The sequence below is a fragment of the Tachyglossus aculeatus genome, chromosome 5, assembly GCF_015852505.1.
Source record: "Tachyglossus aculeatus isolate mTacAcu1 chromosome 5, mTacAcu1.pri, whole genome shotgun sequence".
Classification (NCBI taxonomy): Eukaryota; Metazoa; Chordata; class Mammalia; order Monotremata; family Tachyglossidae; genus Tachyglossus; species Tachyglossus aculeatus.
Window position 1 is genome coordinate 39,278,817 of NC_052070.1, and position 18,982 is coordinate 39,297,798.

General features: G+C 49.9%; 1 protein-coding gene across 1 annotated transcript in view; it reads right to left on the reverse strand.

Annotated features, from left to right (window-relative positions):
- Positions 1-2,076: 2,076 nt before the first annotated feature.
- MMEL1 (membrane metalloendopeptidase like 1) overlaps positions 2,077-18,982 on the reverse strand; it is a 70,927-nt gene continuing 54,021 nt past the window's right edge. The window contains exons 16-24 of the mRNA XM_038746908.1: positions 17,620-17,703; positions 16,185-16,288; positions 15,692-15,750; positions 14,611-14,730; positions 11,431-11,564; positions 10,655-10,720; positions 4,762-4,857; positions 3,189-3,265; positions 2,077-2,273 (exon numbers count right to left, since the gene is read on the reverse strand). Of these exons, the coding sequence (XP_038602836.1) occupies positions 2,174-2,273; positions 3,189-3,265; positions 4,762-4,857; positions 10,655-10,720; positions 11,431-11,564; positions 14,611-14,730; positions 15,692-15,750; positions 16,185-16,288; positions 17,620-17,703 (840 nt within the window). The 3' untranslated portion in view covers positions 2,077-2,173. The remainder of the gene's footprint in view (positions 2,274-3,188; positions 3,266-4,761; positions 4,858-10,654; positions 10,721-11,430; positions 11,565-14,610; positions 14,731-15,691; positions 15,751-16,184; positions 16,289-17,619; positions 17,704-18,982) is intronic.

The following is an 18,982-nucleotide window of genomic DNA, read 5'->3' on the forward strand; positions in this document are numbered from 1 at the left end:
GACCTTGGACAAGTCACTTAACTTCTCTGTGCCTCATCTATAAAATGGGGGTCAAAACTGTGAGCTCCATGTGGGACATGGACTGTGTCCAACTTAATTAACTTGCATCCACCCCAGGGCTTAGAATGGTGCCTGGCACATAGTAGGTATTTAATAAATACCACACACAAAAAAAAAAATGGACTCTGACCATTCCCAGACTCTGCAGGGTTTGGGGTTGGTGGTAATGACCACTTACACCTGAGACAGTTTGGGCAGGGAATGTGTCTTTTTATTGTTGTATTGTCCCAAGCGCTTAGTATAGTGCTCTGCACACAGTAAGCTCTCAATAAATGTGACCGAATGAACAAATGAATATTTCTGCCAGCCCTTTCCAGGACTCAGATCCCTGGGCTGGGCTCCAACTAGATCCCCTAATCAGCTTGGGTCCAGCAGCTGATCTCCAGAATGTGTCAGTTTACTGTTATATTGTCCTCTCCCAAGTGCTTAGTAAAATGCTGTGCACACAGTAAGTGCTCAGTAAGTATCAGTGACTGACTAGAAACCTCCCTACAACCTGTTCTCCTCCACCGCAAACCTGAGAATTGCTACCATGTAATTATCAGACAACTCTTCAGGAGGAAAATTCTTGTACCGGTCTGTTTGCCTACATGCATTAATTCAATTGTATTTATTGAGCACTTACTGTGTGCAGAGCACTGTATTAAGCGCTTGGGAAGTACAAGTTGGCAACATATAGAGATGGTTCCAACCCAACAACAGGCTCACAGTGGTCACACAGCATCGTCCACAGTACTTACTAGGTACCTACCAGGTGTCCATTATGTGCAGAATGCTGTGATGGCTATCTGTTGTGCGCAGAGCCCTGTCCTAGTCATTTGGGAACAAGCAAGCAAAGACTAAAACAGATTTCTGCCCTTGAGGAGTCAATGGACTAATCCAGGAAGCTGCCAACTGGACTTTGACCAAGGCAGAAAACTCTTCTCTTCCCAAATCGATGATTCTTCTCTGGAAGGAGGAAACCCCTTAGAAGATTTCCCCAATTCTGGGGACTCTGATTGCTTTAGTTAATTGGATCAGTTAGTGGAAGAGCCTCATGGACCTCCGCACCCTCCACCCCCGACTCCCTGGTTTCCTGGATTCTCACAAAACCCTCTTCCTGCTGTTCCCCAGGTTCTCAAAGACACACTTTCTCCCCCCTTTTCCCTAGGGAACCCCACTCCTTTTCCTTTCATTTATCCATTCAATTGTATTTATTGAGTGCTTACAGGGTGCAGAGCACTGTACTAAGTGCTTGGGAGAGTCCAATATAACAATAGACACATTCCCTACTTATTAAGAGCTCACAGTCTAGAGGGTGCCTGCTCTCCAGGGCTTTGCAGACCCACCCTGTTCCTTGGGGCCTTGCAGTCCCCCTTTCCCACCCTATTTTCTAAGACTCTGTAAGACCCCTTTTCTCCCCACTCCCCCCTTCACCCCCATGTTCCCCGGAGACTCATACATCACCCCTGTCCCCCACCCTTAACAGCGTGCCAGGGCAGAGAAGTGACTCCAGGCTGGAGAAGACGTGCCTTTTTCCCCATTTTACTTAGCTTCCTTCAGTAGTAGTCTCTCCATGTGCACAAGATACGCCGGGAAAGGGGTGGGGGCAGTGGAAGGGCCAGATTTCTCTGGCCAAAGCAGGGCCACCAGTGGGCTGAGGGCACAGTGGGGGGCAGAGGGCAGGCCAGTAGAGCAACGTTGGGTGAGCTCCACAGGAAACGCAGTCTTGTAACATTCAGCCACAGTGGAAACAATGTGGAGTGGGCCGAGGTGGAGGCAAGGAGGTAGGAAGTCCCTCGTAGAGGCCGCTCGGGACAGCCGAACCCCCGGAAAGGGGCCGTGTTGAAGAACCACTCCATTTGTCCTCATGGCCCAGCAGTGGCAGTGCTGGAGTAAAATCTGGGAGTCCCGGGCCACTGCCCAATCCCAGGATGTTCACAGTATCTCTGAGCATCTCTCTGCCCTGCTCGCAGGGATCCGGTCTGGATGTTTCTAGAGTCAAGGCTCTGAGGTATCCCCTCCCCAAGAGGAAGGAGCAAAGTTGAGTGTCTCAAGTTCTCTTGAGGGCTTGGACCCCGGAGCAGCGGGGGTTGGAGCCGGGCTTGTACGTCTGGGCCACGGTGCTCTCTGGTTACCAGATTCGGCATTTCTCTGAAGGGTGCATGACTGTGCCCTTTGGACAGTGGAAGGCATCTGAGAAAGCCTCAAAGTTCTGCAAGGATCCAACCACTCTGCGCAGCACAAAATGGGGGGCGGGTCACAGGGCCGGGGAGTGAGGCAGGAAACACCCGGGAGGTGGTTACAGAGGGTTCTGCGAACCGCTGTTCAGGGGCTCAGAGGTGGGGGAAGGGGGAAAGTGATGGGGGACTCAGCCGGACTCCACCCTGGGTGGGAGTCAGCCTTGGAAAGCTTGCTGCCAAGATTGGCTCACCCCTATCCCTGCTCTGGAGACCCGAATCCTGCCATCCCCGAGCCTAGGCTCTGCCTCGATGCCACTAACATTCTCCCCAAAACAGGATGGGACCAAGTTGCAGCAAGAGAGATTTAGGTTAGACATAGAGGACAATGGCTGCTCTACCAGGCCCCAGGGCAGCAATGAGATGGTGCAGCCTACTGTAATAATAACAATGATGGCATCTGTTAAGCACTTACTATGTGCAAAGCACTGTTCTAAGCACTGGGGAGGATACAAAGTGATCTGGTTGTCCCACGTGGGGTTCAGTCGTAATCCCCATTTTACAGATGAGGTAACTGAGGCACAGAGAAGTTAAGTGACTTGCCCAAAGTCACACAGCAGACACGCGGCGGAGTTGGGATTTGAACCCATGACCTCTGACTCCCAAATCCGTGCTCTTTTCTCTAAGTCACACTACTGTCTGGGGTGGATCTTGGTGTGAACTTGCACAGAGGCAGGGGGCTGGAAGACATGACTTCCCGCAGTTCCTGCCAGCTTCAGCACCCTAATATCCAAACTCCTTTTCTGGGATATTTGGGGGTTTGGTGGGGATTAGGGTCCAATGTTAATCTACTAAAAAATCAGTCTCCACTAAAAAGTGTATGTGGGTAGCCTCTTTTCACCAAGTCCCACTGATCATCCCCCACTGCCGCTGGTCAGAGGCAAAAAGTGACATTGTCTAGACACTTACCTGTATTTGAGGGGGCTGTGGACATCCGTCTTTATGGACTGGATCGCATATTCGGGCCTATAGGAGCCACACCAGACCTGGGGGCGAGGCCTGAAGATTCACGTGGGGTTTTGGTGGGGGGAGCGGGGAGGGGTCACCCTCACTTGGCTAGGATTGGGGTTGGTTTGGCCAGTAGAGTAGTAGCCAGAGCTGGGGATCCTGAGAAACCTTCTCAGCCCACCCATGCCCACCTGCCTCCCTCACACCATCACAGATGCCCTAAGGGCAAAGCTGAGGCCCTCACCTGGCTCCTACCCTGGATCCCTCCCCCTCCTCCCCATCTCCATCCCCCGCCTTACCTCCTTCCCCTCCCCACAGCACCTGCATATATGTATATGTGTTCGTATGTATTTATTATTCTATTTATTTATTTATTTTATTTGTACATATTTATTCTATTTATTTTATTTTTTTAAAATGTTTTGTTTTGTTCTCTGTCTCCCCATTCTAGACAGTGAGCCCACTGTTGGGTAGGGACCGTCTCTATATGTTGCCAACTTGTACTTCCCAAGTGCTTAGTATAGTGCTCTGCACACAGTAAGCACTCAATAAATACGACTGAATGAATGAATGAATAGTGGAGAGGGCTCTACCACAGGGCTAAGGAACGTTCCCCTTCAGGGCCCCTTTAACCTGCTTTCAGCCAGGCTGGAAATCCTGGGAGAGTGAGAGAGGTCACAGGGGTGGGAGGGATAGCACCTGTCCCGCCATCGACCCCCGGCCCACGTCATCCCCCAGGCCTGGAATGCCCTCCCTCTGCCCATCCACCAAGCTAGCTCTCTTCCTCCCTTCAAGGCCCTACTGAGAGCTCACCTCCTCCAGGAGGCCTTCCCAGACTGAGCCCCTTCCTTCCTCTCCCCCTCGTCTCCCTCTCCATCCCCCTCATCTTACCTCCTTCTCTTCCCCACAGCACCTGTATATATGTATATATGTTTGTACATATTTATTACTCTATTTATTTATTTATTTTACTTGTACATATCTATTCTATTTATTTTATTTTGTTAGTATGTTTGGTTTTGTTCTCTGTCTCCCCCTTTTAGACTGTGAGCCCACCGTTGGGTAGGGACTGTCTCTATGTTGCCAACTTGTACTCCCCAAGCGCTTAGTACAGTGCTCTGCACACAGTAAGCGCTCAATAAATACGATTGCTTGATTGATTGATTGAGGTCAAATGAGAGTGAGACAGCAAGAGAACGAGAGAGCGTGTCTGCATATATCTCTGGACTCGGTGACCCCATCAAGCCTGGAGGAGAAAGACTCTGTCCTGTCCTCCCTTGATCCCTCCACAAGTCCTCCAGCTTCCACAACGCAGTGTGTGTTTGTGTGTCTGTTCCATCAGCAGGGCAGTCCCTCAAGGGCAGGGGTAGTGTCTCTTCTTCCTCCCCAGAATGGGTCCCACCCAGAGCCAGCAGTTCAGCACACACTCTTTCTTCAGAGGAGGGAGCAGGGGAAGGAAGGCTCAGAGGGGCACTGATAGGTGGCAGGGAGGACAGGAGTCTTGCCCCTGAAACCGGGGGCGGAAGGTCCCTACCTGGGCAAAGTTGAGGAAGAAAAGCTGTTTATGCGTCAGGTTGAGGCCGGGTAGCTTGGGCTCCTCCCCTTCTTGCTCCAGCCATTTCAGGTAGGCCTGCAGGGCACAGGGCAGGGGCTGCTGGGCTTTCTCACAAGTCAACAGACCACTCAATAAGTCCTCTGTAGTCAGCGCCTAAATGCTTGGAAGACTACATTAGAGGTGGTGATAATAACAATAATAATGATGGAATTTTTTAAGCACTCACTATGTGCAAAGCACTGTTCTAAGCGCTGCGGAGGTTACAAGGTGATCAGGTTGTCCCACGGGGGGCTCACAGTCTTATTCCCCATTTTAGAGATGAGGGAACTGAGGCCCAGAGAAGTGAAGTGACTTGCCCAAAGTCACACAGCTAAGTGGCAGAGGCAGGATTAGAACCCATGACCCCTGACTCCAAAGCCCGGGCTCTTTCCACTGAGCCACGCTGCTTCTCTAGTGGTCGTACTAGTAGTAGTTGTTCTACTTGTCCACTCACCTCTGCATTCAAAAGAAACTCCTCACCATTGGCTTTAAAGCACTCAATCCCCCGTCCCCTCCTACCTCATCTCACTGCTCTCCTAATACAACCCAGCCCGCACACATCACTCTAATGCGAACCTGCTCGCTGTATCTCGATCTGGTCTATCTTGCTGCCAACCTCTCACCCACCACTTTCCTCTGACCTGGAACCCTCTCCTACCTCATATCCAACAGACAATGACTCTCTCCACCTTCAAAGCCTTGCTGAAGGAACATCTCCTCCAAGAGACCTTCCCTGATTAAGCCCTCCTTTCCTCTTCTCCCTCTCCCTACCTGTCACCCTGACTTACCTGCTTTGTTCTCCTCCCCGCCCCCAGCCCCACAGCACTTATGTCCATATCTATAATTTGTTTACATTAATGTCTGTCTCCCTCTTTAAACTGTAAGCTCATTGTAAGTAGGAAATGTATCTATTTATTGTTACCTTCTACTCTCCCAAGCACTTAGTACAGTGCTCTGCACACAGTGAGCATTCAATAACGTGACTGACTGACTGACTAGGTCACACTGCTTCTGAGATGATAATAGGAAGGTTGTCCCCTGCAGAGATGAGGCTAGGCCTTGGAAGGATTTAACACCAATGAACTTTGAGTGGACTCTAGTCCTAGCCCCCAAGGACAAGGGGATACCTACTGATCTTACAGATACATTGTCCTCTGTTAACCAATTTATTTAGCTGTTTTTCCTGTAGTACTTTATCCACAGCTGTAGCTTTGTTTCTTCTCCAACTCTCTGTGAATGGATTGTACATTTCAGGCTCCCCCAGTCACTTAGTATGCTCAATCAATACTATCTATTGATTGAAGTTTGAAGATCATAGTTTCAAAATTCACACAAAGAAACACATCTTCCCCGACTTGCCTGCTGTGTGACCTTGAGCAAGTCTGTTAACTTCTCTGTGCCTCAGTTACCTCATCTGTCAAATGGGGATTGAGATCATGAGCCCCGTGTGGGACAGGGACCATGTCTAACCTGATTATCTTGCAGCAGGGCATAGTGGTTAGAGCATGGGCCCTGAAGTCAGAGGGTCATGGGTTCTAATCCCAGCTCTGCCACCTGTCTGCTGTGGGACCTTGGGTCAAGTCACTTCACTGGACCTCAGTTACCTCTTCTGTAAATTCATTCAATCGTATTTATTGAGCATGTACTGTGTGCAGAACACTGTACTAAGCACTTGGAAAGTCCAATTCATTCATTCAATCGATCGTATTGAGAGCTCACTATGTGCACAGCACTGTACTAAGTGCTTGGAAAGTACAATTCAGCAACAGATAGAGACAATCCCTACCTAACAACGGGCTCACAGTCTATGGTTCCGAGAGGGAGTATCACCTAACTTAATAAACAATATCAGAGACTTACAGCAATCAGTGGGCAAAAATGCACTGAGTTTGACATTCTGCTTTCCAATGGACTCTAACCAAACATTCGTTACTGGTGATGGAAACTGTGAGCCCCATGGGGGACATGGACTGTGTCCTACTGGATTTGCTTGTGTCCACCCCCAGAACTTAGTACAGTGCCTGGCATATACTAAGTGCTTAACAAATACCACAATTATTGCTATCTACCCCACAGAAGAGCCCGCTTAACAAATATAGCAATGACACCTCCCCCTACACCCCCCCACGATGGGTTAATCTCTTCTTGTGCTGACAGCTGCCAAAATTCCAGGTGAAGGTTCCCAAAAAACAGATAATAGCCAGGCACGGATGTTACATCCATTATCTGGCATTGTTCTACATTAATGGGCCAATTTTCCTCTTTTAGCGTCACTGAGATTAGGAAGACAAGTTAATGTTCCTGTCACTTCCATCCCATCTGGTATTCTTCTCCAAGCCCTGGGGCGGAGGGGTGGGGTCAGGAGCAGATCCGGGATGGAAGCACACTTTGTCCACACTGCTCTGCAAATGAAAACCAATCAGCTGCACAACTACACAGCGTGGCTCGGTGGAAAAGAGCACGGGCTTTGGAGTCAGAGGTCATGGATTCAAACCCCGGCTCCGCCAACTGTCAGCTGTGTGACTTTGGGCAAGTCACTTAACTTCTCTGTGCCTCACTTACCTCATCTGTAAAATGGGGATTAAGACTGTGAGCCCCACGTGGGGCAAGCTGATCACCTTGTAATCTCCCCAGCGCTTAGAACAGTGCTTTGCACATAGTAAGCACTTAATAAATGCCACTATTATTACAGGATCCCTTCCTCCAACCCTCCTTCCTTCCCACCCTCTGCTTGAAAAGCAGCCTAGCCTAGTGGATAGAGCTCGGGCCTGGGAGTAAGAAGGACCTAGGTTCTAATAATAATAATGATTATGGTACTTAAGTGCTTATGAGATATCAAACACCGTTCTAAGCACTGGGGTAGATGCAAATTAATCAGGTTGGACACAGTCCCAGTCCTTCATGGGGCTTCCACTCTTAATCCCCATTTTACAGATGAGGGAAATGAGGCACAGAGAAGTGAAGTGACTTGCTCGAGGTCACACAGCAGAGAAGTGGAAGAGCCGGGATTAGAACCCAGGTTCTTCCGACTCCCAGGCCTGTGGGAGTCAGTAAACTACGGGAGTCAGTAATCCAGTAAACCACGCTGCTTCTCTAATCCTGACTCTAACCCTTGCCTGCAGTGTGATCCTAGGCAAGCCACTTCACTTCTCTGTGCCTCAGTTCCCTCAATCTATTAAGACTGTGAGCCCTATGTGGGACAGGAACTGTGTCTAACCTGGCTATCCTGCAACTACTCCAGAGCTTAGTACAGTGCCTGGCATAACTGCTGAACAAAAAAAGAAAATCCCCACACTCCATATCCAGCAGCATTTTGGTGTGAAGTGTTCTGAGATTGCCCTCTGCCCTTCTTTGGGCTGCAGTGGCCTCAGGCCATCCAGGAAAGAGTCACCATTGGCTCAATGGCCCCATTGGCACTGGGGACTCCAATGAATCAGGGCTGCAGTTTCAATTCCCGAGGTCTTATCCACCCCTCACCAAAATCCCCTGAATGCAGAGCACTGTACTGGTCGCCTACTTGATGTAGAGCAACTTATTGGGTGCTACCAGTGAGTTGTGCTCTGTCCTGAGTGCCTATTATGAACAGAGCACTGAAAGCAATTCCCTCTCTCCCCTGTCCCCCCGCCAATCTCATATTACCAACCCACAGTCTTGGATCACCCCCACAGTTCTTTTTCTTCACCCCTGTGCATGAGCGGCAGATCAATCCTGGCGGAAATCCAGACACCAGGCCAACCTCATCCATCTCCAACTGCTTTAACTCTGGCCTCACCAGAACCTCACAGTATTTATGTCTGTATCCTTCTACTCTGCTACTTCCCCTATCCGTAATTTATTTTAATAACTGTCTCCCTCTGTTGACTGTAAGCACCTTGTGGGCAGCAAATGTGCCTCTCTCTAATAACAATCATCATAATAATAATGATGGCATTTATTAAGCGCTTACTAGGTGCCAAGCACTGTTCTAAGGTCTGGGGAAGTTACAAGGTGATCAGAAGCAGCGTGGCTCAGTGGAAAGAGCCTGGGCTTTGGAGTCAGAGGTCATGGGTTCAAATCCCGACTCTGCCACATGTCTGCTGTGTGACCTTGGGCAAGTCACTTCACTTCTCTGGGCCTCAGTGACCTCATCTGTAAAATGGGGATTAGGGCTGTGAGTCCCACGTGGGACAACCTGATCTAGACTGTGAGCCTGCTGTAGGGTAGGGACCATCTCTATATGTTGCCAACTTGTACTTCCCAAGCGCTTAGTACAGTGCTCTGCACACAGTAAGCGCTCAATAAATACGATTGAATGAATGAACGAATGTCTATCATCTCTATCACATTGTAGTTTCCCAAGCGCTTTAGTTCAGTGCTCTGCACAGTCAGTGCTCAATAAATGCCACTGATTGGCTAATTGATTGATTGAGAAAATAAACTTCAGATTAGATAGACTATGGCTGGGTGGGAACAGACAGAATTAGAGTTTAGAGAACTGGGAAGGAGCTGGACAGTGCCCAAGCAGAATCACTGCTCCCCAAGTCCTTCAACAGCAGGGTGAGGCACCCCTTCGCCCCCCACACTGTATATATCTGTAATTTATTTATTTATATTAGTGTCTGTTTCCCCCTTTAGACTGCAAGGTCACTGTACATAGGAAATACATCTATTTTCATACTGTATTCTCCCAAGCGCTTAGGACAGTGCTCTGCACACAGTAAGCTCTCAATCAATATGATTGAATGAATGAGCAAGGAGTGGGCACAAGGAAATCTGTTCCTACAAGAAACTGCGTAGCAGGTCCAGAGGGGTTTGGACAGATCCATGAACAAGGGTTGATTCTGGGTCATTGGAGAGAGAGTCAGGAAGTGATGGATGATCTGTGCTGGGTCATTGGAGGGAGGGTCAGGGAGGGAGAGGGGAGAGTCAGAGGTGTTGGATGGTCCATGCTCGGTCACTGGAGGGAGAGACAGGGAGGAAGTGGGGAGAATCAGGGATGTTGGATGCTAATAAGTAATAATAATAATAATAATTGTGGTATTTGTTAAGTGCTTACTATTTGCCAAGCACTGTTTTGAGTGCTGGGTTGGGTACAAGCAAATTGGGTTGGCCACAGTCCCTGTCCCACATGGGGTTCACAATCTTAATCCCCATTTTATAGATGAAGTGGGGGGTGGGGAGGGTTTCCATGAAGTCTTGCACATGGAAGCCACGTGGCTCAGTGGAAAGAGCCCGGGCTTTGGAGTCAGAGGTCATGGGCTCAAATCCCAGCTCTGCCTCTTGTCAGCTGTGTGACTTCGGGCAAGTCACTTCACTTCTCTGGGCCTCAGTTCCCTCATCTGTAAAATGGGGATGAAGACTGTGAGCCCCCCCGTGGGACAACCTGATCACCTTGTAACCTCCCCAGTGCTTAGAACAGTGCTTTGCACACAGTAAGCACTTAATAAATGCTATTATGATGATGATGATGATGAACTGAGGCCCAGAGAAGTGAAGTGACTTGCCCAAGGTCACATAGCAGACACATAGAGGAACTGGGATTAGAACCCAGATCCTTCTGATTTTCAGGCCCATGCTCCTTCCCCTAGACCATACTGCTTCCCTAAGAATGGTCCACCCTTAAGGACAAGGTTTAGTGATCACCAGGGCACCCACTGGGTCTTTTTGCTCCTGGTGTACTCTCCCAAGCAGTTGTACAGCACTCAGTTCAAAATAAACAGTATAATACGCTGAACTCCATAGGTACTCAATACAGTCCTCTGCACACAGTAGGTACTCAACAAATTCCCCAGATGGATGGATTGAAGGTCCCAGGGTCTCCCTACTGAACCACAGGGAGCAGGTTTCCCTATACCTTGTAAGCCTGTCGGATGCCTCCGTTGTCGGCGATGTTTTCTCCTAGCGTGTTGATCCCGCTGACCTGTGGATAAAAGCAGGTTGGCTCTTGACCACTGGCCCCCAAGCCCCTGGTGTCCAAGCTGCTCCACATCCCATGCTCTACAGCCCCGAGTTCCCAGTCCTGAACTGCTCCTGGCCCTGAACCTCCCCATCCCCTGGCTCTTGGGCTCTGAGATACTTCTGACCCCAAGTCCACCCTACCCCCTGACCCTTTGGCCCTGAGCTGCTCATTCATTCATTCAATTGTGTTTATTGAGCACTTACTGTGTGCAGAGCACTGTACTAAGCACTTGGAAAGTACAGTTCAACAACAGAGACAATCCCTTCCCACACTGGGCTTACAGTCTACAACAGGGGAGACAGACATCAAAATTAGTAAGTCTGGTCCCACCTGTCTACTTGTTTTGTTGTTTGTCTCCCCCTTCCAGACTGGGAGCCCATTGTTGGGTAGGGACCATCTCTATAGGTTGCCCATTTGTACTTCCCAAGCGCTTAGTACAGTGCTCTGCACACAGTAAGCACTCAATAAATACGATTGAATGAATGAAAAGCCCCCCAACCCCCTGTCCTCTTGGTTTTAAGCTGCTTCTGGCCTCGAGCCCCAAGCCCCCCACTCCCGGCCCCTCGGCCCTGAGCTGCTCCCCAGTTCCAGCCCTCAAGCCCCCACCCCACCCCATCCCCAACCCCCAGCCCCTCAGCTCCCGGCCCCCAAGCCCCCAAAATGGCACTGACTTTCTGCCCGCCAGCCAGGTCCCAAGTGTAGCTCCCGTACTGGTGGACCATGCAGCCCGACTGCTCCTTGAAGTGCTCCGCCGAGAAGCCGCTCCACCAGTCCAGCATGTTCCCGTCCCGGTCGAAATTTCTGCCTGAGCCACCACCACGGGCAGGTTCAGAGGCTGGGGCTTCCATGGCCTCATCCCTCCCCTGTCCCCTCCCCAATTCATGCCTCCTCACTCTCCACTCTGCCCCCAACAACCCCAATCTGCTGCTCCCGTCATTCCCTCCCTCCCTACAATCCACCAGGCCCAGCTCTCCCCTGCCCCTCCCCTGAAACATTCCAACAGAGCCACCTCCTCCAGGGGGGCTTCCTTGATGAAGCCCTCTGCTTTTTAGAGCTTGCCACACTCCAGGTATCTGGGTACTCCTGGATTTGCTGTTGGCCTACAGTGAGAGCTCCTCCATGCCACGGAGCATGCCTACTTTACTGTGCTCTCCCACGTGCTTAGTACAATGGTCGGCACACAGAAGCAGGATAGCCTGGTAGAAGCAGCATTGCCTATGGGGTAAAGCACAGGCCTGCAAATCAGAAGGACCTGGGGGTCTAATCCCGGCTCTGACACTTAATAATAATAATAATGATGGCATTTGTTAAGCACTTACTATGTGCAAAACACTGTTCTAAGCGCTGTGGAGGATACGAGGTGATCAGGTTTTACCATGTGGGGCTCACAGTCTTCATCCCCATTTTACAGATGAGGTAACTGAGGCACAGCGAAGTTAAGTGACTTGCCCAAAGTCACACAGCTGACAATTGGCGGAGCCAAAATTTGAACCCATGACCCCTGACTCCCAATCCCGTGCTCTTTCCATTGAGCCATGCTGCTTCTCGCTTGTCTGCTGGGTGACCTTGAACAAGTCACTTCACTTCTCAGGGACTCAGTTACCTCAACTTTAAAAGTGGGACGAAGACTTGTGAGCCCCATGAGGGACAGGGACTGTGTCTAACCTGATTTGCTTATATCCACCCCAGCACTTAGTAAAGTGCCTGGCACGTAGTAAGCACTTAAATACCACTATAATGACTATAACAACTGTAAGCTCTCAGTCATACTACTGGTGGTACTTGGCCCCTCTCCCTCTTAACCATGAAGTTTTATGCCTACTTTATGTCTCCCCCATTATATTGCAAGTTCTTGAGGGCAGGGATAAAACCTTTTCTTCTTCTGGTTGCTTCCCAGATGTTCAGTATAGTGCTCTACATGCTTGTCTGTTTATTGTATTGTACTCTCCCAAGTGCTTAGTTCAGTGCTCTGCACACAGTAAGCGCTCAATAAATATGATTGAAAGACAGCCACCCAGTAATAACTGCAACATTTATTAAGTTCATTCATTCAATCATTTATTGAGCGCTTACTGTGTGCAGAGCACTGTACTAAGTGCTTGGGAAAGTACAAAATAGCAATAAACACATTCCCTTCCCACTACGAGCTTACAGTCTAGAGGGGGAGACAGACATTAATACAAATTAATTACAGATATGCATATAAGTGCTGTGGGGCTGGGAGGGGGTTGAATAAAGGGAGCAAGTCAGGGCGACACAGAGGGAGTGGGGGAAGAGGAAAGGAGGGCTTAGGGTAGGTCTCTTGAAGGAGATGTGCCTTCGATAAGGCTTTGAAGTGGGGAGAGTAATTGTCGGATTTGAGAAGGGAGGGCATTCCAGGCCAGAAGCAGGGGTGGGCGAGGGATCAGTGGAAAGATAAACAAGATAGAAGTACGGTGAGAAGATTAGCATTAGAGGAGAAAAGTGTGCAGGCTGGATTGTAGTAGGAGAGTAGTGAGATGAGGAGGCAAGGTGATTGAGGGCTTTGAAGCCACTGGTGAGAAGTTTTTCTTGATGTGGATGAGCAACCATTGGAGTTTCTTGAGGAGTGGGGAAACATGGCCTCAGTGTTTTCATAGAAAAATGATCCGGGCAGCAGAGTGAAGTATGAACTGGAGTGGGAAGAGACGGGAGGCTGGAAGGTCAGCAAGAAGGCTGTTACAGTAATCAAGGTGGGGTAAGATAAGTGATTGCATTAACATGGTAGTAGTTTGGATGGAGAGGAAAGGGTGGATTGTATTGATGTTGTGAGGGTGGAACCTACAGGATTTAGTGATGGATTGAATATGGGGGATGCATGAGAGAAAGGAGTCAAGGATAGTGTCAAGGTTATGGGCCTGGGAGACAGGAAAAATGGTGGTGTCATCTACAGTGATGGGATAGTTAAGAGGAGGACAGGTGGGAAGCAGCGTGGCTCAGTGAAAAGAGACCGGGCTTTGGAGTTGGAGGTCATGGGTTCAAATCCCAGCTCTGCCAATTGCCAGCTGTGTGGCTTTGGGCAAGTCACTTCACTTCTCTGCGCCTCAGTTACCTCATCTGTAAAATGGGGATTAAGACTGTGAGCCCCGCGTGGGACAACCTGATCACCTTGTAACCTCCCCAGTGCTTAGAACAGTGCTTTGCACATAGTAAGCGCTTAATAAATGCCATCATTATTATTATTATACTGAGAGCTTACCTCCTCCAGGAGGCCTTCCCAGACTGAGCCCTCTTTTTCCTCTCCTCCTCCCCATCCCCCCGCCCTACCTCCTTCCCCTCCTCACAGCACCTGTATATATGTTTGTACAGATTTATTACTCTATTTTACTTGTACATGTTTACTATTCTGTTTTGTTAATGATGTGCATCTAGCTTTATCTCTATTTATTCTGATGACTTGACACCTGTCCACATGTTCTGTTTTGTTGTCTGTCTCCCCCTTCTAGACTGTGAGCCCATTGTTGGGTAGGGACCGGCTCTATATGTTGCCAACTTGTACTTTCCAAGCGCTTAGTACAGTGCTCTGCACATGGTAAGTGCTCAATAAACATGATTGAATGAATGAATGAATGAATAAGGAGTTCTGGTTTGGACATGTTAAGCTTGAAGTGACTGGAGGACATCCAAGTAGAGATGTCTTGAAGGCAGGAGGAGATGAGAGACTGCAGAGAGTGAGAGAGATTAGGGCTGAAGATGTTGATTTGGGTATCATCTACTAGAAGTGGTAGTTGAACCTGTGGGAGCAAATGAGTTCTCAACTGCTCACTCTCCCCTGCCCCAGGCCAGCCGTCCACCCTCCCCCTTTCCAGACCAACTGCCCACCCATGCCTCACCGTTGTCATCGAAGCCGTGAGTGATCTCATGCCCAATCACCATCCCGATCCCCCCGAAATTCAGGGACTGTGGCTGCTGCTTGCTGAAGAAAGGAGGCTGGAGGATCCCGGCCGGAAAGACTGCAGAGAGCAGGAGAGTGCTGTGGGAATACTGCCCCGGGAATACCGTCGCCGGAATTCCACCGCCCTTGCCCGGGGCCAGCAGCCCTCCCCATGGTGAGGAAGCCGCTAGTGCTCACTGCTCAGACTCTACTTCCCCTTCTGTCCACCTGCACTGTCTTACCTGCCTGCCTCAGCCGGGAGGCCTTCCCAGGCTACCCCTAGGGTGGCTGCCTCCGGGCCCCTAATCTGGAGTGAGACTCCCTGGAACACCCTTCTGGCCTTCAAGGCCCTGCTGAGAGCTCACCTCCTCCAGGAGGCCTTCCCAGACTGAGCCCCTTCTTTCCTCTCCCCCTCGTCCCCCTCTCCATCCCCCCGTCTTACCTCCTTCCCTTCCCCACAGCACCTGTATATATGTATATATGGTTGTACATATTTATTACTCTATTTATTTATTCATTTATTTATTTTACTTGTACCTTTCTATCCTACTTATTCTATTTTGTTGGTATGTTTGGTTCTGTTCTCTGTCTCCCCCTTTTAGACTGTGAGCCCACTGTTGGGTAGGGACTGTCTCTATGTGATGCCAATTTGTACTTCCCAAGCGCTTAGTACAGTGCTCTGCACATAGTAAGCGCTCAATAAATACGATTGATTGATTGATTGATTGATTGGCCTGAATCCCTCCCCGCCCTACCCATATTTTCCTAGGAATTTATCGACCTCTGCAAAGACCAGACTATTCCATTTCTCCTGGCTGTTTCCTGAGCTCTATCTGGGACCTTATTGGGAAGGGGAGAGCTGAGGACCCCTGGAAGCTCCTGAGCTAAAGCCAGCAGGGCAGTGGCTCTCTGGTCTTCATTCTTTCCCACCAGGAAGAGGTGGATTTTCCTGCTCTCTGGGTGGGTGGGGGACAAAGAGGTGCACGAGTAGGCTCGGGGGGTCACGGCCCACAAACGTTACCAGAAGCCAGGACACCCACCAATCTGATTCCGGTTCGGAGAGTAGAAAGCGTTGACCACCGCTGCCCCGATGATCCACCTACACCGACACACCCCATCATCAGTGCAGCCTCTCTTGGGGCTGGAGGCCCAGAGTCTGGAGCTCAACACATGCAGTCCACCGGCCGGGGATGGGGAGGAGGCGGTGGAAGCATAATTCGAACCCGGAGGCTCACCCCTGCCCCCACCCCTTCCCGCAGCAGGGAAATGGCCAGAGCTGGGCCCGGATTGGGGGTGGGGATCACATGTCCCAGGATGGAGAATGGGGTCAAGGAGGGCTCGACTCTGGGGCATGCAGAGTGGAGAGAGGCGAGCACATGGAGGGGTCTCTGGAGAGAAATTTGGGGAGGGAGGAGGGACAGCATCCAGTTGCTAGTGGAAACAGCTCTAGTGGAGGTCTTCCCCAACCCCGTGCCCCCTTTCTCCCCCTCTCCCCCCAACTCCTCTGTCCTCCCCCACTGTCCCCACACTCACACATCTCGGTCAACTCGTTCCCGCAGTTTTCTCAGGTTCTTCTGGGCGCTGGCTGTCAGGCTTTCCAGCACATTCTCAAAGAACTTGTGCTCCGTGAAGTTTAACTGGGCCAGAAGGAAAGGTGGCTCACTGTCCGGTTACCTGGGAAGAGGTGGGGTCTCTGGGGAGGTTGGAGGAGGCCCAGGAGCCTGGGCCTGTCAGCCAGGAGATCTCATTCCAGTCCCAGTTCTGTCCCTGCCTTGCTGTGTGACCTCAGGCCAGTCGTCTAACCACCCTGGCCTCAGTCATTCATCAATGAAATGGGGCTATAACCTCTGGCTCTCCCACCTGCACAGAGACGTGGGGAATGGAGATGACTGCGAAGACGCTCCACACATTCAAACTGTTATTTCATTATGACTATCAATAAATGCAGGAAGGAGGCTTGAAATAAATCTAATCAGCCTCCCATCTTCAGAGAGGATCAGTGTGTAGCCAGAGTAGAAAGGTAGTCCAGGTGGCCGAAGCAGGGGCAGGGGAATGGCAGGCTTCCTGAAGTCTTCCAGGCTATCCCACCGTTGGCTCTCTCAGACCTATCTCCCCGCTTCTTCCACCCCACCTCAGTCCCTACTTGATCTTAGCTCCTTCCATGCATAACTCCTCACTGTCCCTTGCTTTTCCCAACCAATTACTTCTATCTTTCTATGACACACAAATTCGTGAAGCGTCCCATATTTTTTCCCAGACTGAGCCCCTTCCTTCCTCTCTCCCTCGTCCCCCTCTCCATCCCCCCATCTTACCTCCTTCCCTTCCCCACAGCACCTGTATATATGTATATGTTTGTACATATTTATTACTCTATTTATTTATTTATTTATTTTACTTGTACATATCTATTCTATTAATTTTATTTTGTTAGTATGTTTGGTTTTGTTCTCTGTCTCCCCCTTTTAGACTGTGTGCCCACTGTTGGGTAGGGACTGTCTCTATATGTTGCCAACTTGTACTTCCCAAGCGTTTAGTACAGTGCTCTGCAAACAGTAAGTGCTCAATAAATATGATTGATTGATCTTTCTCCATCAGGAACTTCCCCCCAACTCAGCACCACCCAATCCTATCTCTCCCGTTCTCCAGAGTGGCCTAAAAGGTCATCTCCCCCAGGAGGCTTTCCCTGATTGATCCCTCCTTCCTGGGTCAGCAACCTTACCTCTTACGTGTGAATCAGTTTATTAATTTGTTATCTAATAGCTTTCTTCCTTTTCTCTATGTTTTTATCTTCCCTGACTAATCTCTGGAGCCCACAGGAACTGGGAGAGGCAGCTGAAGCCGGAATGTCTGCAGCCTTTGTCCCCTGCTTCTGACCGGGGGTGGAGTGGGGGGATCAGCCCCTCTCCAGCCGGATACAAATGACCTGGTGGAGCAGGGGCCATGGAACCCAGAGCCATGACATCCTTACATTGGAATACTCCCGGTCCAGCTTGTCATTGTGGTCTTCCAAAATGTAGTCAGGGTAGCCAATCTGCTCCCTAATGGCCAGGGCCTGTGGAATATAAAAAACCAGCGTCCTTTCAGGCCCCAAGGAGCAGGTCAGCTGCGGCGGCTTCAAGCCCTCCCTGGGAACCCCGCTCCCGCCCTCATCCCCGTCCTTGCCCCCGGCACTCACGGGGACAAGCAACCCTTCTGGAATGACAAGGGAATTCTCCCTCTGCCTGGGCTGGCTGCAGGAGAGAAGCAAGGCTACCACTCTGGGAGGATTTGGGCAGGGACGGGTAACTGACAGGTTCATTATGGCCAGAGAGAGCCACAATGAACCGAGGCTGACCCTACATCCCAGTCTAGCAGGAATAGTCCTGGGTCACAAGCGGGTGGCCTCGCCCGGACAGCGGAGTCAGATCAGTCCTTGATTTTCCCCTACCAGCCTGGAGCAAAGGCCCGCAAGGAATGGGACTGGCCAGAGTGACCACTCTGACTCCTCACACCTACTGTTCCTCTGCCTGGGACTCCAACATGGCCCTTCAAAATCCACCAGATCAAGTTCTCACTATGCTCAAGACTTTACTGAAACCTCAACTCCTCCAGGAAAGCTTTTCCTGATCATTCCCAATATCCAGGTTGTATCAAGTCAGCCACCACCCTTATTGTATGTCTTATTCCCATACTCCACACATCTCCATGTGGATATTAAATTTTGCACCCCACCCATTAGTCAGCTATTTCACCCAAATATACTTATCCAACTACCCATTTCATCATCTTCATCCTGTGGCTCCTATCCTTTATGGGTTGATGGTGATCATGATGATAATGATATTTGTTTACTGCCTACTATAGTCAATAATTGTGATAATGATAATAATGGTATTTGTTAAGCACTTATTATGTGCCAGGAACTATATTAAACACTTGGGTGGACACAAGCAAATTGGGTTGGAAACAGTCCCTGTCCCACATGGGGCTCACAGTCTCCCTCCCCATTTTACAGATGAGGTAATCGAGGCCCAGGGAAGTAAAGTGACTTGTCCAAGGTCTCTCAGCAGATAAGCAGCAGAGCTGGGATTAGAACCCATGAACCTCTGACCCCTAGGCCCATGCTTTACTGTGAGCACCCAGCGGGACAACCTGATCACCTTGTAACCTTCCCAGCACTTAGAACAGTGCTTTGCACATAGTAAGTGCTTAATAAATACCATTATTATTATTATTATTATTTATCCACCTCACCATGCTGCATCTCATGGTATTAGGTGCTTACGATGTGCCAGGCACTATACTAAGCACTGGGTTAAATACAAAGGTTGGACATACTCCCTGTCCCACAC